This window comes from Ambystoma mexicanum, chromosome 13, assembly GCF_040938575.1.
Source record: "Ambystoma mexicanum isolate Mex_15411 chromosome 13, UKY_AmexF1_1, whole genome shotgun sequence".
Lineage (NCBI taxonomy): Eukaryota > Metazoa > Chordata > Amphibia > Caudata > Ambystomatidae > Ambystoma > Ambystoma mexicanum.
This window is the reverse complement of record NC_090938.1, coordinates 100,335,018-100,355,612: the sequence shown is the minus strand read 5'-3', so window position 1 is coordinate 100,355,612 and position 20,595 is coordinate 100,335,018. Positions and strand designations below refer to the sequence as shown.

General features: G+C 46.5%; 1 protein-coding gene across 2 annotated transcripts in view; it reads right to left on the bottom strand.

Moving 5' to 3' along the window:
* Positions 1-19,340, bottom strand: part of LOC138520941 (5' exonuclease Apollo-like) — a 95,300-nt gene extending 75,960 nt beyond the window's left edge. Inside the window, exons 1-3 of one of the 2 annotated variants that reach the window (XM_069633371.1) lie at positions 18,815-19,340; positions 5,404-5,618; positions 2,857-3,022 (exon numbers count right to left, since the gene is read on the bottom strand). In XM_069633371.1, the coding sequence (XP_069489472.1) occupies positions 2,857-3,022; positions 5,404-5,592 (355 nt within the window). In that variant the 5' untranslated portion in view covers positions 5,593-5,618; positions 18,815-19,340. The remainder of the gene's footprint in view (positions 1-2,856; positions 3,023-5,403; positions 5,619-18,814) is intronic. The other variant, XM_069633372.1, reaches the window with a different exon arrangement.
* Between the last annotated feature and the right edge of the window lie 1,255 nt (positions 19,341-20,595).

Genomic DNA, 20,595 nt, shown 5'->3' with positions numbered 1-20,595 from the left:
GTCTTAACACCTTACTCACACAACCTTTCTCTGGTACAAAGTGCTCAGGGGGACAATCCTCTTTCCCTGGTCTTTCCTGCGTCCATAATGGCCAAGAGGATGCCTCCCTCCTCTGACCCTTTCTCGCAACGTTCCCAACAACCAGCCCCGGGTATACTCTTCTGCCAGGGACTGCGTCTTAAACATGGGCCTCAGACCCGTCTCTCTGTTTATTCATTTTTCTTCTTCTAGCAGACCGTCTACTTTACTTGCCTGCCAAGAACTGCTAGTATGTCGTCCAAGTTTACGGCATCTTCATCCACTGCTACTACTGCGACTTCAGCTGCGTTACCATATACTTCAAGAGGATTGTATCCCTTTGGGTATTATGGTGTGGCTTCCCCCATTTTCAAACGGGTACCTGACTCATCTCAAGTCTGTAGCCCAACCCCTAGCTTGGGTGCTACTGTAGACTTCAATGGGGTTCTGGTGTCTCCCTTTGCTTTTCTAGTCCTCCCGCTGCGTACCTTGACTTGGTCCACAAGAGTCCCCATCCTCAGTTGCTCTGGTAAGCCTCTGCAGCTTCTCCCGAGGTCTTGAGTGTTCCTTCGGCAGCCTCCCTACTGCTCTCTTCCAATGAGAAAGTCTCCAAGTTCCCTCAGTCCCTACTGGGAGACGTTTGGCTCCTCCTGGGTGTACCCAGAGAGTGAGAGAGAGTGAGAGAGAGTGAGAGAGAGTGAGAGAGTGAGATTTCAGACTCCCCTAGTTCCCAACAGACTGCAGGGGACCAAGGGTTCCACCTCTCTCTGGATATGGTATTGGTCCACAGCCCCTTCTGCTCCTGCACAGCATTCCAGTTTCCTGCTCCTCCAGGGATGGCTTGAACATACTACTTGGTTCTCCTCCTCGATTTCTAATGGGAGTGAACCAATAGTAAACATGTAACCACTAGCATGTTTCAAGTAGTTTCTGGAGGTAACCCTTGTTCCGCTGTTCTTCTCCCTTGTGACAGTAAGATTGGAATCTTCAGGAATACAGATCGCCTTCTTCCTTGTCCCAGTACTTTTTAGGGTAACGGTAGAATGACCCCCCCCCCCCCACTCACAAATTTATTAGGAAGGGTTTTATAGGACCAAGGGAAGGCCAGGAGCATTGCTTCCTTTTTGGGATTCCCTGTAGTGACGATGCCTTTCGTTTCGTCACAGGACACAAATGAGGGGGAGAGAGACACACAGGGCCAGAGCCAGTTGGGGGGAAAGAGGTACAAGGGGAGGGAAAGGGAGGAAGGAAGCCATACTGGTGGAAGTGTACCTGCGAAGGGCCTCTGCACGTTCAATGCCCCCACCCACGCGCCCTGCACACCACTGCAACCAAAAAGAGACTCAGGTACTCCTTTCACTCGCATATAAGGCTGTGGCTCCCCACTCCAGAGTTGGCCGCATCCCCCTCATGAACACAATAGCTCCCATGGTCCAAGTAACAGGGATTCACAGGGTGTAGAATGACACATGCAGGGACAGCTACCCCCTCCACAGCTGTTGCTGCCCCCCGCCTCCTCCAGAGCCTTCTATGCTGTTCCCAGGCCTCAAGGAAGCTTGGTACAGGAAGGGGGTGGGACCAGCTCCCAGTCTGCAGATTTTACACTGCCTGTAAAGTAGAAGGGGAGGCATGTGGGCAAATATAGACAGGTCCTCTCTCCACAACTGTTTCTTTTCCACTCTTTAGCTCACCCACTCCCATGGTGAACACAGCTCTTCCCAGAGTCCAATGAGGAAGGAGCAGTATTCACAGGGAGTAGGACGACACATGCATGGACAGGCGCCCCCTCCACAGCTGTCGCTTCCCCCCTTCAGGGTGGAGGGGGAAGAGTTTCTCAAGAAGAGATACCATGATGAACACAGCTGTCCAAGTGCAGAAAGGGGGAAGGGGGTCACAGGGTGGGGACAGGTGGGTAAACACATGCAGGGACTGGGGAGGATGTTCTCAGCAAGAGATGATTACACTGGCCATAATAACTGGCAGATGCGAGTTGTCACCTGGAGTGGGACAAGGTTTACAAGATGAAAAATACATTTGGGAAAATGAATTCATGCAATACAATGAAAATGAGAAAAATAAAAACAGGAAACCAACAGTAAACAGCAAGGGACATATATGTGAAAACAGGTAAAGGCTGTCAGGGTTCGACACTTGGAGACTGCCATTTCAACACCGCCAGAAACTGGCAGAGACCAAGCAAAAAATCAAAGGCCTCATGAATTTCTAAATGTCACCAAAGGCCTTCATGGCCTTGGTCAAACTCATCATGTAACAAGAGATAAACCACTAACAACCTTGGGAAATAGGCAGATTTGGGAAATAGGCAGATTCCGAAAGCCCCATTGCTAATGAGAATTGTGGAAAGCGCTTTAGCAATCTGAAGGCAGAAGAACTATAAAAATACACCCATCGCCACAAGGGGGAACTTAGGACTTGGATGAATGACTGCACCATTTGGGGACGCTATAGACTTAGCAAGAACAAACTCGTGGAACCAGCGGGAGCGCTGCAATCCTCCATGCTGTGGCAGTGAAGCACTTCAGAGTTCCGATATGGGCAAGAGGCAAGTGAAGCCTCTTAATTGCTTGTGAATCCTGATAAAATCAAGTCAAGAGATGCCTCTGGCCCACTCAAGAACTCTACAAAGGAGTGCAGAGGTTGCTGACAAACCCTAGTGAGAACGGGAAGGGATATAGAGCAGGGATGAAATCTCTGAGAAACTGAATCATATAGATTGCCCTTAGAGAAAATCAAAACATCCGATATATTTTGATTAGTGATTGCAATTTTCTGCAATGGTAAAGACACAATAATACATGAACACTTGTAATAGTATACCTGTGTACAGGATGGTACCGAAATATCCTTCGAAGAGGAACATGACGGATCCGGGGCAGTGGTTGGCATCGATTAGGGTTACGGTCATCGTCTCCACACCAAGCTCATCCAGGTTTATTTTGTGACTCATGCCCAGTTCGAGTGGACGAATCAAATTTTGATTGACCTAGGAGAGGAAAACAGCAAATGCACCAAACATACACAAGCACATTAATGTCACAGCTTATTTTTTATAGGCACATTTGCCTGAATTACTACATATTTTCATAAAGACATGTTTAAGTTGCTAAGTCAAAGGGACATCTTCCTTGCTCTGAAAAAAGGTGCTTTGCTCTTCAGAGCCAATGGCAACGGCCCTAGTGCTTGTTCCATTCCCAATCCCCGGGCATGCCTATTCTCAACAGTCTACCTCTATTATACGAAGCATCAGATGGTTTTTGGATGACATCCTTGTCATGAACAACAATGGCTGGACGCTATGCTCTTCCATCTCATTATTTTTGATCTATCCACTTAGTTCCACTCTCAGTTAAAGTGCTTCATCTTTCCCTCCTTGGCAACAATGTATTCATTGGCCATCAGTTGGAGATTCATTTTTGTTTCTGGGTTTTGGGTATACCATGGCTCATCCACCAACGATGTTCTAGGAAGGCACCATATTTCACCAGTCCACTAATGTTCACCTCAATTTCCTGCTCTCATCCCAACACGGCTGACCTCTGGCCACCAGGTGTGTGCCATCACAACTCTCCTAACTCATGGGAGCCGCACACCATTGAGGAATTCCCACTTGCTTTGCTACCTCAGAACAAAACAGGCTATTGCTCAGTACGAGAACTAAGACAATAGTTATAGTAGGTGCACATAATTTGATTGGTCCAGCAGTTCCCTCAGCTCTGGTAGGGATCACCAACTTTTTACAGTGTTCTGTGATGAGTCGCAGGACTCGGTCACTTCTCCCTAAGGTGAGCCTTGCCCTGTGAGGCTAGGGAAGTGAGCCCGCTATGTAATACCCTGCCTAGGGGTAGAGGCAAGCGGGGCTTCACCGGGAGCAACTCCCCCACTAGGGGACAAGGACTTCCGTTCCGATGAGGAACTCCCTAACCAATCCACCTATAGCCCATTGTTGATAAAACCTGCTGGAAAAAAAACATGAAGGTCAAATAGGTGTTATTGTCATATAGAATCCTTGAGACAACCTGAAAAGAACTACTTATATGATACTGAGATGAAGAAAACCACTGGAGTGATACCAAGCGCAAGTAGAACAAATAAGGACTTTACCGGTACGTCAGGAATGTTCCTGCACAGTGTTGTAAATCTGGGAGGAGAAGACATCCGATATGTCCGAGCGTAGCTGAAGGAAACAAGGAAGCGCGGCTTCCGATGCTGGATGGAAGCTAGCGTATAAAACATGTTCCACTCCAGGAGACCCAAGCTGCAAGAACTGGAGCAGGGTCCCAGGGGTTCCATGTAATAATGTCCCTGCAAAAATGTCTGACAAAAATGTCGCCGTCTTTTGCGGAGACATGCGGGGGAACACCCCTGCAACCCCTGAATTCTTTTTACAAGAGGAGCAGGGGGCAACCCATCCCCATACATAATGTCACTATATATAATGTCGCCAATGGCTTTTCCTGGTGATTTTATGTTTGGGTATATTATTACCCGATACTGTCCCAGGAACTCTCTCCCCCCCCGACCCCGAGTAAGAAGTGGTGGCGTGACCGAGGCACCACAGAGCATGCCGAATAAAGAGAAAGCGGCAAGCAGACATGCCATCCTGACAATAGAAGAAAGTCCTGTTCGAACTGCAGGCCCTGTGACACGATCCCCAAGTCAGAAAGTTAACAGGGAGAGCGGGAGACCCGGGGTGGGCACCGAAAATAACAAATGGGTTACTCGTACTCATCCCAGTAAAGAACAAGTCTTAGAGAAGAGTGAGAATCACTACTGAAGTACTCGTACAACAAGAACAAAAGAGCTCCAAGAGAGAGGAGACAACAAGAGATTGGGAGAGAGGAGGGGGAGCAAAAGGAGAGAGGAGAGGGGGATGAAGGAGAAGGGGGGGGAGAAACAGAGAAAAAAACAAATAAAAGCCCAATATCTGAACTTTACGACATGGTAAAAGGTAGTTACAAAATAGTTACAAAAAAACATAGTTTTAATGGTGGTAGGGTCAGCATAGATTAGTTTTCAGACAGTGGACAGATCTTTCTTTTGGAGTCACTGACGAGCACCCTAGTTAGTTTGGTTAGGTAGGGAAACCCCACAGTTTAGGGAAAGTCAGGCGTTTTCATTTTTCTTTTAACAAAGAAAAATGAAAATGGAAAATGGGACCCGAAAAAAAAGTGTGTACCAGAGTGTTTCATGTCAACTGTTTATGGCCCAATTTATGCAATGCTGATCATATCACTTTGAAACAGACAGTAGAAAGCGAGTGCTTCAAAAAGTAAAAAACGATTTCATCTTCCTATAACAAACGCCAATTGTATTCAAGTGTTTGCAAGTATTTTAGAGGAACATCGAATAATATACAATCCATACCTGTAGTTTGTGATGAAGTAGTTTGCCAGTAATTGGGGAGCAATAAATTGGATGCTTCCAAGTTGATGTTAATCCCACTGTGTGGTCCGAGTGCATATGGGTGAGGAAAAACAAGCGCACATGGCTTTTCTGCCTGGTTTTCCAACAATCCACTGCGATGGGGGTGTTTGCGATCACTACCCCGTTCATTTCCAAACCTTGCTATTGGACACAGGCTGCAAAAAACATTTGTTTTTTAAAATTGTTTTCCATTGCTTTAATACAGTAAACAAAAACAATAACATCCGATTAATACACTGCTTAGTTAAACCAAAACTGCCTCTAACTTAAGGCCAATCTTTCGGTTTTGAGCTTTCTTTTACAAATCCATGTAATCAGGCCCTCAAAAGCAATTTCATAAATCAGAGTTATACAAGACTACAACTCCCAGAAGAAGGACATTTTTTAACAGCTTAGCTTAAGACATTAAGAAGTGCTTGTTAAAGAATGAGGAAGCATGGTTAATCCAGTTTTGAAACTTACAGAGCTGGCCTGTGACCAGCTCTTGGCTGGGCCTCTACTTGAGGAGGCTAACCTACTGCTCCCCCTGCAGAAGGTCTTTCCACAGGACGAACCAGGATAGGAGAAACATTCCGGTTTCCTTGAATTTCACTGTTCATCTCCAAGCACATTTTTTTCATTCATCTATGCACATTTTCATATGCAACAGCATCTTAAGTAGAAACTTTTCAATTTGAAACCCGACTTTTATTTCAAATGCTAGATTAATGAGTGGCCATAAACATCAGACAGGTCAAGGCACCAACAGATTCGGAGGTATCAGTTACTACAAATTGGGAGCCTCGATTGATCCACCTAGACCACTCATGGAAACTTCCATAAACCTACCAGACCAAGGAGAAGACTCACACTCAGAGAACAGTTTTAAGTCAAAGTAGCGTGACTGAATTTCAAAAATGTTGGCTGTCCAAAAATAGGTTTAGTGCCCTCAGTCTCTCTGCCTATTAGCAGAGAGACTTCAAATAATAGGTCTTTGTTCTCCAGAAGCAGTATCATGGCTAAACTCTTTTTTGGGCCTTAGAACTGCCTGTGTTGCTAAGGCAACCTCGCAGTCTCAAAAGGTTCCTCTTACTTGTGGTGTTGCCAGGGATCATGTTTATCCCCGTTACCGTTAAATATATATCAAGTTTCTATGTGACCTTCTTAAATCCATAGGTGTGCAATTTGCCAACTATCCTGACGATACCCAGATAGTTGTTAACTGTCTGGGATCTAGGATGAGGACCTGGCAACCGTCAATGAAATATTTGTGGCAATCCAGAAAGTTCTTAATGACAATAAAACAGAGCTGCTTATCATTAGCACACCGTTTAGAACGAAGAACAAGGATACTCGTTACAAAACCTTTGAAATAAATTGTAACATTATCCCAGTGTCCGACCATGTTCTCTAGGAGTATTTTTTCTTGCCCACCTATCTTTCCAAAAGCATGTATCCTATCTTAAATCATCATGTGCCTATGTCATACATCTTCTGTGGCAAATTCGTGCCGATTTGTCAGAAAATAACAGCGTCAATTGCAGCAGCCATAGTTAACACCAAACTTGACTATTGTAATAGTCTCCTTATGGGAACAACCAAGGGCAATATTGAGACTACAGATCATACAGAACAGCGCAGTCCGTGTTGTCTGTGGGCTGAGCCGCCAAACACATTACAGAATATCGGAAGAAACTTAATTGGCTCTCTATAGAACAACAACAACTTTAAAGGGTTAGTTATTGTCTTCAAATGCCTTTCAGGTGATGCTCCGGACTACCTTAAAACAGACTAAAAAAATGTTACATCAAAACGGACCTTGCGATCAAATGACCAGATGTTATTGATCCAACCCTGAAGAGACTGGGTGAAGCAAGCTTTACTGCATGGGCTCCAAAAAACTGAAATTTGATTCCAATACAAATTTAAAAAAAAGTACGACATTGCAGCAGTTTAGGAAACGTCTTAAGACCTTTCTCTTTGAAGTCTAGGCTCAACAATAAATAACAATTGACACTTGAAAGACTCTCCTAGTCACTAGGTTTAGTGACTTCTTCTGTGCCTACACCATCTCGGCCTATTTTTGTTTCATGTTGTTTCCATCTACGTGAGCACCCCGAGACCTTTGGGCTAGTGTTGAGCTATATAAGAAATGTGTTAGTTAGTACACTTGCATTGCCATATTTATGAAAGGTAAAGTTGTTACTGTTAATGTACGTTAGAGAGATCTCAAAAGTGTATTGTCACTGTTAGCCACAAAGCAGTTAAACTTCACCCTCACCAATATTTATTTTATTGGTATTTATTTTGTACATTTATAAGAATACAAAGCCTGTGGGCATCTAGGCGCTGGACCACAGTGAGAATAACTATGTGCCAGCGATTAACTTGACCCGATCCAAAGTGGAAACTGGTAATGCCTGGTTTATGTTCCAGGTATGGTGGAGTTCGCTTTAGCAGGGCTGCTGCTTTTCAAAATAAGGTTACTATTTTTAATGTGTGCCTCCTACTGCCATTCCAACTAAATTACAGACATATATAATCAAAATAATCTACTTCCTCCATCACCCTTGAAACAGTGGGGACCGTATTATCAAAGAAGCAGCAAGTGCCGATGCAGAGAAGGGGGTTTTGGGAGGTTAGCATCTGACTGTTAAATATAGGGGGGGGTCTGTAAAGTGCAACTCGTAAGGGTCATGTCTGATAAGGACTACGAAAATGCACATTTGCATGACATCACAACATACAATGAGATAAAAGGATGTTCTTAGTCAGTAAAGATGCGTGTAATCATTCTGAAGGGGACGTGGAAAACAGTAAGTCATGAGAAGCACATAGGTAAATCAGGAACTAAAAGTAGTCCGCTCCCGATGAGCCAGCAGGGCTGGACATCATAGCTGTGGGAATGGGCGTGTATGAAGTTGTCCAGGTCTAGTAATAGCTTGCCTTTCAGCTGCTGTGAGGATTGTGGATAGTCAGGAGGAGACAGACCAGGGTTTGTCATTTCACATAGTATTTTAGTAGATACAATAAGTAAAAAGGCCTCACTTTCCCTTTCCTTACCTAACAACTAAACTAGTGTGCTCGGCGTCCATGCAAAAGTCCAAATCAAAAGTCTGCCCTCAGACCAAAACGAATCTATGCTGCCCCACCACGAATAATAAACTAAAGACCAGGAGAATGACTCACTTCTCCTGGGTTGCTTTCCAGCAAGTTCTTGATAAAATTGGATCAGATACCGCCTTCGCAATCTCTTTTATCAGGTCATTTAGTTCTTGAAAGGGGCTTCTCCACACCCCGTTCTTTGATTTCTCTGGGGGTCTTAAATTCCTTTCTCCAAGTAGTCCTTTATTCGATTCTTCACACTTTTAGTGATTAGTCATTAGTCTCTCTTTCTCCAATAAATTGTACCTCTTCTCTTTTCACTTGCAATATTTCCTTTACTGGGATCTGTATTCAGTTAGTATTTCCACTCTTGTGATCTTTCCACTCACAGGGATAATTAGCCTGTGCCTCTGAATGATTTGCACTTCTTAATATTGGGCCATTCACTCCGACAAGTAGGCCGAGTCACTGAATGATTCTCACTCTTTATTGGTCCATTCACTGGGACAAGTAGGTTGAGTCCCTGAATAACTTGCACTCTTCTTAATATTGGGCCATTCACTGGGACGAGTAGACTTACTACATTTGCAGTATTCGTTCATCCCATCCAACGAGGACTAACACGATTATCCTAATCTATATTCACGCCCCCGTTTCTCTTGCTCTCCCAATTACTTTCAATGCAAAAGGGCTGCGTCACCGGGTTAGCTTTCGCTCTCTGTAGTGCTTCGTATCTTGTCAGCACAGCTCAGTTGTACACTTCTTCCTCTTCACATACACTTATCAGCGCTGAAAGGTCTTTTCTCACCCTCTCCCCTTTTGGGCCACTGCTCGTTTCTCATCATTCTCTTTGGAGGAACTTTTTTGAGCTGCACACTTCTGGGGTAGACCCTCATGCTAGGCAGCTCAGACACTTCCTTGTTCTAGCTTCTCTCTGTCCACCTTCTATCCACATCCTTCCTGGGATTACGTGGTCGTAGTCTTTCCTTCGGATTACTTCGTAGTCTGTCCTTCTGCGAGTGCAACTAAGGCAGTTGTCTCTCACAGTTGCTCACCGGCGTGGAAAGCAGGGTTCTGTCTGGGCTACCAGCCTCCTCAATTCAGCTGCTTCAAATTTCCTAGGTCACTCTCTGGCTCCTCTTTTTACGACGCTGTTCTTGGGCTTCCGCAGCTTCTCGTGATAGTGCTTTTTCTGTCTCCGAGTCATCATTGTTATGGACTCCTTTCGGCTTCTTTGTGCCAGCATCTTGCAAGTACTTATTCTTCATTCCTTCTGTAGTTTTACTCGTCTCGGAAGTAGGCAAGTATGTATCTCTTGTTGACACATCAAAAGTTGTAAATACAAGAGGCTTCTTTTGGTTTTCTGTTAACAGGTTTGCTATTAAGAGATTACTGAGTGAGATGGAAAGGGAGTTCCTCATGGTAGTACCTGTCCCCATGCAGGGAGTCTCTCCCGGTGTGATCCTGCTTGCTGCCACCCTTAGGGGGGATACCAGGCTCACCTTCTTAGTCTCAGAAGGAAGCCCCCCCACCCCTGATTAATGTTAGGATGTGCTGGGTGTTGAAGATTCAGACAAACGACCGACAGGAGTCTATGCGGATTCCAGGGCCCAGACTGCCACGGCAGGATGCTTGCCTCAGGACCTCACAATAGGAGATCTCCTGGGACCCTAGCTTCAAAAAGGTTAATTCCATAAAGGCCTGCCTCGCAATAGGGGGTTGCACACCAAAGGGCCGTTGATGTGTAGGTCTAGAGAAGGGGGTATGTTTAGAAAGGCAGAGCAGTACCAATGAGAGGATGCACTCCTCCATCCTGTCTTTCTGTGGGCTTTTCTTTCCTTCCTGTCCCCTACTCTTCCTGCACAGCAAAGCACTTTGTGTGATCTTAAAGAAAGCAGGTTTGCATTTAAACAATATCCTGTCGCTATCTGCGTTGTTAGGGAGGGGTCTTCCCCCTCTTTCTTAGATGCAATAATGTTGCCCAAACAATTAGTGATAGTAAAATGTCCTGCCCATCAACTTCTTAATGGTTTTAAATTTTTTTGCATTTGTAAAGTGCACAAAAACCCACAGGCATTGCGGCGTTGTTTAGTGGGGGGGAATAAGGTGGTAGTGGGAGGGCGGAAGGGCCAGCACAATAGGTCATATACCTAAATGGTTACATAGCTTCATTGTCAGTCATTGCAAATGTCTGATGTATATTTGCTTCAGCTACATTGTCATGGTCACTGAAAGAGTCTGGTTTGTAGTTTCTTTCTGAAAGGCCAATAGGCACATGTGGCTCTTAATTGGGGAGGGAGGTTGTTCCAGAGGAGGGCGGCGACGACTGGAAACCTGGAGCCCCCAGCTCTTTTGCGTTTGAAGCGCAGCAATTCTATGGCTCTTGTAGGTTTTGATGAGGTTTGCTTGTTAAATCTTTGTGAGAGATAAGGAGGCGCAGAGTTTGAGAGACAGCGTTGAGTGATCGAGAGTATTTTAAAGTATATGCGCTCTTTAACTGGGAGCCAGTGAGCTGCTCTTCTGAATGCTGCAACATGATCACGTTTGGAGAGGGTCATAGCTGCACGGATAGCATTGTTCTGGATGGTCTGCAGCTTGCAAAGATTCTGTTCAGTGGTGCGAGCTAGGAGGGAATTTCAGTAGTCGAGTCGGGAGCCAATGTTGGCTCTTGCAATGGTCAGGCGGTCATGTGAGGAGACTAGGTGTTTAGTAGCAATTAGGAGTTTGGTGGTGTTGGCTGCTGATGGTATTGGCATGCCAGGTCATGCTCAGTGTCTAGTTAGACGCCAAGACTTTTCACGCTAGAAGAAACAAGGATGGTAAAGGAGTGGAAGGCTGGGTCCAGTTTGGCAAGACGGGATGGGGGGCGGGGGAGGCAACAATTAAGATTTCTGTTTTATCATTTAGACAGAGTTGGTGAGAAGCCATCCAGGCTTGGGTGATATTGTAGATAATGTTAATACTGATAGAATTTTGATTGTGTTTGCCTGAAAGGGGGCTGAGGATCTGAGTATCATCGGCATAGTTCGCGAATGATATACCGAGGGTGATCAAAGAGGTTTCGTGTAGACGTTGTATAAAGTTGGGAGACACAAGAACCTTGTGGGACCCCACAAGGGACATGAGTCAGGTGGGCCACTGCTTTGCCTGCATATACACAGGATGATCTGTCTACAAAGGAGGAGGAAATGCATTTGACAGCTGGCAGGTGAAGCTGGCAGCTGTAATGAGGTGGTGACAAAGTCTGGTGGTCGACCAAGTCGAAAGCAGCAGGGAGGTTTAGTAGGAGATGGGGGGGCTAGGCCACCTGCGTCACAGATATCTAGCTTTTTTTTAGGTCGAGTAGGGCTGACTCAGTGCCACGACCAGGGCCGAAGCAGGTTTGTCTGGGACTGAAGAGGTTAGAGTTCAAGGTAAGATTATATTTGGGAGTAAGCAGCAGAGTATAAGATTTTTAGAAGAAAAGGTACAGTGGCGATAGGTTGGTAATTGGTAGGATCTAGAGGTTTTTCAAGGAAGGGGGAGATCCACGCTTCCTTAAGGGCTGCCAAGACAAAGCTGTTGAATGAAGAATTGCCAAAAGTGCGCAATCCTTGAGAGGGGCAGGGAAAATGTCCCCTTGGCAGCAAGACTGTTTCAGGCTTGCAATGAGGTTTGCAATTTCCAGCTCTGTGAGGGTTGGCGAAAGAGGCAAGGATAGGGGTCGATCTTGTTGGTTTTGGTGATGATGGTTGATTGCTCTGTCTTCGTTTTTTCTTGAAGGGAGGCAATTTTGTTGATAACAGCGTCTTGGATAGGAGGTAGGGACATAAGGGTTTTCGAGTACCCGCAGGATAGATAATAGTTCGCAGGAGTGGGACTGCATTACTCATTCTGTTAAAAGTGCATCAAGGATGGCTTTTTTATATTCCTTTGAGAGGGCAAGAAGGTTGGCTTTGTTGGTTGCAGGTGGAGATTTGCAAATATTTTTGAGGGTGCGTTTTCTGGCTCATGTTCTGGAGGTCCGGGGTAAACCAAGAATGCATATCAGTGGTGGGTTTAACTTTGCAAACTTTAAGCGCGGCAATGGCATCAATCGATGAGAAGATAGAGGAGTTGTAGGTGTTTACCAAGTTGGTTGAGTCAGTGGGTAAGGAGGCTTGGGCAAGGGTGTGGTCAAGCGTGAGGCATTCTTTAGTAAGGTTGCTTGAGCATCTGGTGAGTGCAGGTGGTAGGGTGGGTGCGATGGAGGGGTGGTGGGCACTCTGAAGGAAAATGGTATGGTGATCTGACCAAATATTGAAGGAAATGACTATGTTATCCACATTGCAATTCAGGTCAGCAATCCAATCTAAGGTCATCCAAGTTGGTGGGTTGGGCTGGAGATACATTGCGAGAACCCCAGGGAGGTTAGGAAGTTAGCCAATGACAGGGCATCCTTGTCTGCCGGGTCCATCAATCCCAGGTTTAGGTCACCGAGGACTAGAACTTGGGAAGCGGATCTGGTGCAAGTGCTGCGAAGAAAGACGTCATCCTTGAAGGATTTGGTTGGGCCTGGAGGGCGATAGATGACATGAATAGTTAAGGTGGACGTGGGCGAAATAGTAAGATTAGTGCTGATTAAGTCACAAGTGGAACGAGCGTTAGAAGGGAGGGTATTGAAGGATAAGTTGTCTTTGTGGACAAGAGCAACTCTCCTGCTATTGTATAGGAGACGATCACAGCAGAGGATCGTGCATTGATATGAGCACAAGAGAGCGCTTGGTCAGGAGGTTAGCAAGGTCAGATCTAGGGCTCGAGAGGGGTGGTCCTACCGGATCCAAGTGAGGGGAGGTGGTACTTGTTTGAAGGTGCATTATGCGGTGTATACCGCTAGGTGAGTGGGTCAGAGGAATTGAAAGTGCAACAGTGCAAGAGGCGAGTCTTAGAATTGTTGTTTTGCCTATGCAGGGGAGGGAGGAAGAGACAGTGCTGAAGAGGTGGAGTTGTACGTGTGTGAGGTTGTGGAGAGGGTGTGTGGCGTGGGAGGTGGTGGACCTATGCGTTTGGGAAGTTTCAGCTTGTGCAAGAAAGGCTGATGCACTTGGTATTTCTGTGGCTGGTGGTAGGGAGGGGAGAAATGGTGTGGGAAGGGACACCTGATAAGTGTTTGAGGAGGTCAGCAGCCTGTAAGGGGGTGTGCCTAGCCTTCACCAGGACTATATTGCCAACAGCAGTCAAGGAGGCGAGTAGCGCAGCAAGGTGGTCTACAGCACTTGGTGCGGGATGGAGACCAGGGGTCCGGAATCGGGCATCTGAGTTCAAAAGGGCAGGAGACAGCCTTGGCATGCGAGATGGCACATGGACTGAGTTTGGGCTAGGAAGAGCAATTTCTGTGCAAGTGGCTGGATCAGATAGTGAATGAGAGCTTGTCTGCAGTACTTTTATGAGACCAGGTTGGGATATTGGACTAAGATCAGTGGAAGTGGGCTGCTGGAAGGGAGCTTGCACTGCATTAAGCAGTGGTGGCAGTGCGTGCAGCTGGAAGGTGGGCTCTGGGCAAGGCTGATTGAAGGCAAAGGCAGAGACAGGTGTGCAGGGTGAAGGACTCTGCATGGCCACAACAGGGACAGGCTGTAGGCTTGAGGGCAAGGGCAGATTACGGTGAGCAGTGCTGATAACTGCATTTAAGAAGATGCTGATGGTTTCATGGTCACGGTTAGGAGAAGCCTTACCTTGTGTAATAGTGGAATTTCTGAATGAATGCTGTCAGTGAAACTTCGGTCATTTTGATCGGGTGGCGTAAGAGGATGCCGAACGGAGAAGCATCTAGGAACGGACATGTGGTAGGGGTAGGCTGGCTGCATGCCGGCTATGGCCAGTCAGGGGAGATGCTGCAGGCTGTCTTTTTCTTGCGGATAGATTTTATCCATCATGGGCGATATTTGGATACCAAAGCTTGAACCTCATTACTCCATCTTCTCAGGTTGAGCATGTAGTTGTTGTTTAGGATTCTTCTTGGTCTGTGTGGACTTGTCACAGTAGGGCTGGTTTCACAGGGTCTTCGCCGTGATGGGCCGTGGGTAGCAGTCTAAAGGGTTTGCAGTGGTGGCAGGGGGGGGTCTTGTGATCAGATGGTTTGGGTTCTGATCCAGTCCTTGGCAGATGTTCTTACTCAGCTTCGCTAGATGTTCGTCCCACATCTCAATGTCCAGTTCTCTGTGATGCTGCAGGGCCTTAGTCATGGGCCTTTGGGAGCCGGCAGGCGACACCAGCCCCACTTTCAAACCACATATGGTCCTGGGACATCCAACCGGATGTATTGGAGGCATGGGGGGGGGCGTACCAACGGCAATGCAGGCAAGGCAGCCATCTGGTTAATGGTGGCCATTTTTAAGTGGCTTGTCTGTGAATTCGGAAGTCAAAGCTGGTTCCCATTTCAGGATGGCACTTCAGAGAACCAGGAATATGTGGAAGCATTCAGCACACCCTCATTAACAGCCACAAACTTTTACATTTTCCCATCTGGACAACAGAGAATAATTTTCAATGCTGCGCACACCCACAAAATACTTACCCAGTGCCTGCGCTTTGCCAACATATCACCCCTCATAACAGTAATCCCCGGAATCTGCGATCCACCTCTGGCCTGCCCAGACATAGGCCGTCACCAAAGAGACTACCACAAAAATTCCTCCAATACAGCAGCTTATGACACCGAATCACCCGTTGCACCAGTGCCCTAGCCTTTTTATACAATGTCTGCCACCGCTTTAGAACACATGGCTTTTGTGCTGCTTCCTCGTCCTATCCTGCTTCCTCGTCCTATCCTGAACAGCGACTGTACAATCTGATGACCACCACGGGACCTCAGGTTTCTGGAAGAGCTTAATTCGAGCCGGGGCCAGATCCGCAGCAAGACTCCGAAAGATACTTACCCCCCCAAATCCGACTCATCCACAGTAGTCAGCACCCCCACCGCCTGGGCACCACCCATCCCCATCACACCCATCAACCTGCTACACCCCTCCCCAAACTTCACCCAATACAAATTACAGAAGTTACAACCCCTCGGGCAGCACTTGTCAACTTCACCACCCTGACATCTTCCTCTACAGATATAGACCCAGGATAACTCCCCATCCGTCCACAGTTTCCACACACACAAAGACCAAAGAAGCTGATACCCGTATGAACATCAGTCCTAGTATGCCCTGGCGAGTTCAATAAAACAAGCTCACAATCATCAGCGAGCACCTCAAGACTAGCCCCATTAACGTCTGTCACAGGACTATTACACAGCGTATTGTGACAATTAAAGTCACCCCAAAAAACATATCTGCCGCTCTGCCCAAGGCATGCTGCAATTCCCCCACATCAAGAGGCCTACACGGATTATAAAAATTCAAGACAACCAGCACAAACAACTTCACACCAATCGTCTCCAACTCCCCTCCAAACTCAAGTACAGAACATCGAATACCATTCATCACCAAAATGCAAACCCCTCCCCCACAACCAGCCACTCTATCCTTCCTAAACAACACATACCCCGGAAAGCGGAAATACCCACGTCTCCTGAACACACACATCAACATCACCCACCCTAACAATCCTATAGTTTACAAAAACGTTGTCAATACTTTCTAAGTAATTCGAGAAGCTAGTTCATGCCTGATGACAACCATCAGACAGATTTCGTCAATCTAAAGACTCTCTTACAGTAAGTTCCTTCAAGTTTTCCGAAGTTTCCCACAGAAGGCCCAAACCCGCTTCACTAGCATATGTCATAATTTGCCCAGGAGGGTGTACCATCGTTTTGCCGAAAGTAAAGTACTCTGGTAATTTACTTCGACAAACTCTTCTTTGGGGCACGAGTACTTTTTTAATGTGTTTTTAGGGGGTAGGTTCCATAAGGGGGTTGGGGTAGAGGAGAAAAGGGACCACTCTATTTTTGTCAACTTGAAAAAATTACGTAGTCTACACTTATGTAAAATGTAAAAGCCAGTTTTGAGACCACTCTGGAACTCAGGCGTGTGTACGTACAAGTGTGTGTACACACACACACTTTTCCACAAGACCTTCTGCAACTTTGGTGTAAAAAACCCATCTGACTTTGGAATGCACTACAACAAATTGTGATTGCGTTCTGCTAACTGAAATAAACCCTTGCTGTTATAGCAGTTTCTCAATTGCTTTCTGTCTGTGCTGTACATATTTTCCCATATTGTCCAAAGTAGCTGTATGCTTTTCATTCAGAACTACACATGAGGATTATTTTGAATGAACCTGCAAGCAATGCTTTTATTATTTTAAGCTACATGCCTACAGAATATCTCCTGCTGTGACCACAGGTTTCAAGGATGTCAGGACACGGATTAGGTATGCAGCGGACAGGGCAAAATATAGTGCGATGCAGAACCTATTTACTGGAACTCTGTTAGGCAGTCAGAGTAAGCAGTTTCAAATGTCTTTATGGGTTACCAAAATCAGCAGGACTCGAGACATAAAAATCATGGTGTGGCTCATTGATATACATACAGGAAGTGAACACATCTTAAATTGAAATCTGCAAATGTAATTCAGCTGGCTTTTCTTAATAGAAAAAAGGGCACAGAACAAATGTGCATTGGCCTTTCAAAAAATGTAATAACCACCTGAATAACTCGAGAGATTTTCCTATCACAAAAAGTGTAAAAGGTGCACACCTTTACAACCCAACAATCTATTTTGAAATATTCCCTGCAAAGCAAAATCCCAAATGCAAGACATGCTTTGATGACGCTTTCATGTGGTATTTTGGGTGTCTGCCCCGTGAACTTGACGGCCTGCACCGAACACACAAGCAAACACATTTTTTATAATCCCAACCTCAAAATAACTCTAGGGGGGGTGGCATCTGCCCTCTGAAAAAAGTTGGCACACACCGTCCACCCACTTGTACAGCAATCTTTCTCTTCCCACATCCCTAGCTAATGATCATGACTGACCGCTCCATGTCATTTCAATGAACTAAATTACTTTGTTGAAATTACTTTGAAAAAACACTTGGAATGCTCCCCCAATCCCTCTTTCCCCTCCACTTTCAGCCCACCCCACCTTTACTCATTACGCAACAAACATATGTACATTTCGAAGTGTTTTCGATGTAATTTCCACAAAGTAAATTGCGGAGAAGTAATTTGCTTTGTGGAAACCACGGGATACCCGACTGACATGCCCTCTCCTCCTTTTGCCTCCTGAGCCTCATGTTTGGCTTTCAAAAATGCTCTCTTTTATTAAGGCGACTTGAAAAGTACAGAAATTACAATACATTACTCAGGCAAATATACAAATATTTCAAGAAATATGTTAGTTTCCACCATCATGAACAGACGACTGATACCAGAAAGCAATTCAGCAGAAGGCTAAAAAAAAAAAAAATGCTTGTGGGTTTTGTAAATGTACTTTCAAGATTCCTAGTCTGAACAAAAAAATTGTGAAACGGTAACCTGGCTGTTTGACAAAGACCAGCTTCATAAAAGATGAGAGGACAGTGTGACTTTAAAAAAAAAATGTGTTTGGTGTGTCAAATAAGAACATGAATATTAGGGAAATATTTTAAAAAATACATGGCATACTTTAATTGCCATAGACGGGGGCATTGATTTAGGTGACTAGCTGGTGCTTTGTGTGCGTTTTCTATGGGACTCTATGGGAATGGGGACTTACAAAATCCAGCGCCCGACCTCCCGCGCCGGTGGGACATGTAACGTCCCGGTGGCACCGGGAAGTCAGGCGCTGGATTCGGTGTTATGGGGTTGGCAGGAACCCACTGGTGCGCAACCTCGTAATGAGGCCCATTGTGACTGGATACAGCGTAGCCCACCTGCCACTCTGCAAACTGAATTGGGCATATACACAGCATGGCGCTACCGCCTGCTGCTTTCTTCACCCCCCCGCCCCCCCGATGGGTCTGCAGCCCTGGCTCCTTTTGAGCCCACAGGTCGAGCTGTAAATCTCTGATACCTGGCTTCAATCAAATGCTAATGGTTTGTTCCTGGGGTCGTGATGGTCATGTTTGCAGTTAAAAAACGTGATCATCACCTCCCAAGGACAAACCATTTGCATTTCAATTAAGCTAGGAATTGAGAGCCATTAAAAAAATGACATTAAAACAGAGGCGGGCCAAATGTGATTGACGTGACGTCATCAACACCTTGTGGGCAAGTGTCCCGCGAAAGACATCAAAGAGTTGGCCACCCTAGCCAATAGCCATACCATATGCAAAGGCCAGCCCTATGCAAAGGGGTCGATTTTTGTTTATTACCTTGTGCATATAAGACAGAGGTGGGGCTTGCAATCCTGGGTAGCAGTGCAGAATACTTGTGGTCCTGTGCAGACTAGTAATTCGTCATGTGGAGCAAAGAGCATAGATGTATATTATAGCCTGCACGTCTCGGTAATGGTTGGACTGGCGACACCCGCCTGCCTGTAGCAGGTTCAGGAGTGGGACCTGCTTGGAGGATCGGGGGCGAGCAACCGCCCAATACCATCCCGAAGGTATGTGAACGCATGCAGGCGTCTAGAGGCTACGACAGAAAGGGGATCCCGCGCCCAAGACTATGCACGTTCGCCTTCACTGGAGCTGGGCAATGATGGCCACAAGAGATCAAAGCACCTGCTGCGGAGGTCCGCATGAATCTGCAGTGCCCAGAAACAGTTCAATGCACACGTGCTGTGCGCTCTAAAGGGACAGCAGTGTTAGGAGAGGCGTAGGCAGGTCTCTTCCGGTCCTTCTTTCTCCTGCCCCAGCGACGCCCCTTCGGTCCGACAGACCGTTTAGTAACTTGCACGCCGCACGTCACGTGGGAAGCCCACACTTGCACGCCGCACGTCACGTGAGATGGACGTAGCACTGCGTGCGTGCCATTCGCTCAGTAGCCAGGCTGGCTGAATCTTAGAGGTGCACGCAGTACTACTGCAGCTTTATGCATACACAACGCTGAGCTGGACATGAAGCAGCAGCAGCGGCGTGCGGTGTATGCATGGAGCAGGAGACTTTCCTAAGAGGGCCAGTCACCTCGCAGTCCCGGGGGACGGCGTCCACCCTCTGAAAAAAAAAGGTGGGTGAATGCCGTCCACCCGTGTGTACCCTCGACTTCAGCCCTTGATGTATTGTTTTCACAGGGGCAGACTTAGGTATTCATCCTATGGCAAATCATCAGGGCACCGTGGGGGTGGGTTGTCCTGCATAGATGTGCTATTTTGGGATTTGTCTAGTGCAGCAGGATGTTGGCACGTGATGTGTCCTATGCAGAGGTACAGGGTTGCTCATTTACACGATTTAGGGGGGGTGTGGTGTATCCATGGCTCTCACCTCCCACGCTTTTGGCGGGTGTCACCCGCCTTGTAAACAGCTGACTCACCCGCCAAGCCTCCAGCACGCCCATTCGTTTTAATGAGCCTCTCACTCACCAAAAATAAAATTGGGTGTTTTCACCCGCCTTCGTGTCACAAATGGTTGAGAGCTATGTGTATCCCTAATGGGCCCAGTCACGTGGATGATGGGAGACCCGAGTCAGGTGATGTGGGCAGGCAATAAAGTTAGTCCGAGGCTGGAACCCATACGAGTTGGTCGCTGTCCTTTAATGGTGCGTGCTGTATGTCTGAGGCCTCTTCCATCCGACTCCAAAACACGCCGGTAAGCTCTGTTGTCTACGCAGCATTCCACATCGTGATAATTCACTGGCCAATTCCAACAGCGACGCTGCAAAGACTCAAATCATTGACAATATGCCCAGCCCACCCAGCCTCTCCGACCACGCCGGAATATGCTGTTTTCTCTGCAGTGTTTCACATCCTAATAATCGGGTGCCCAGATTCCAACAGCAATGTCGCAAAGATCTGAACTGTTAAATATATGCTCAACCCAACAAAAAAAAGCTCTCAACACTGGGATCGCCATTAGACAAGGATACAACCCATCACAGCAATTCAAAGCCACCCGAAGGACACGCGCGCGCACGTGCCATTGCACATGGGAAGAGAATATCCCAGGCATTTCACGTTACCCGCTAGCCCAGTACAGACAACAAGCATGTCAGGCCA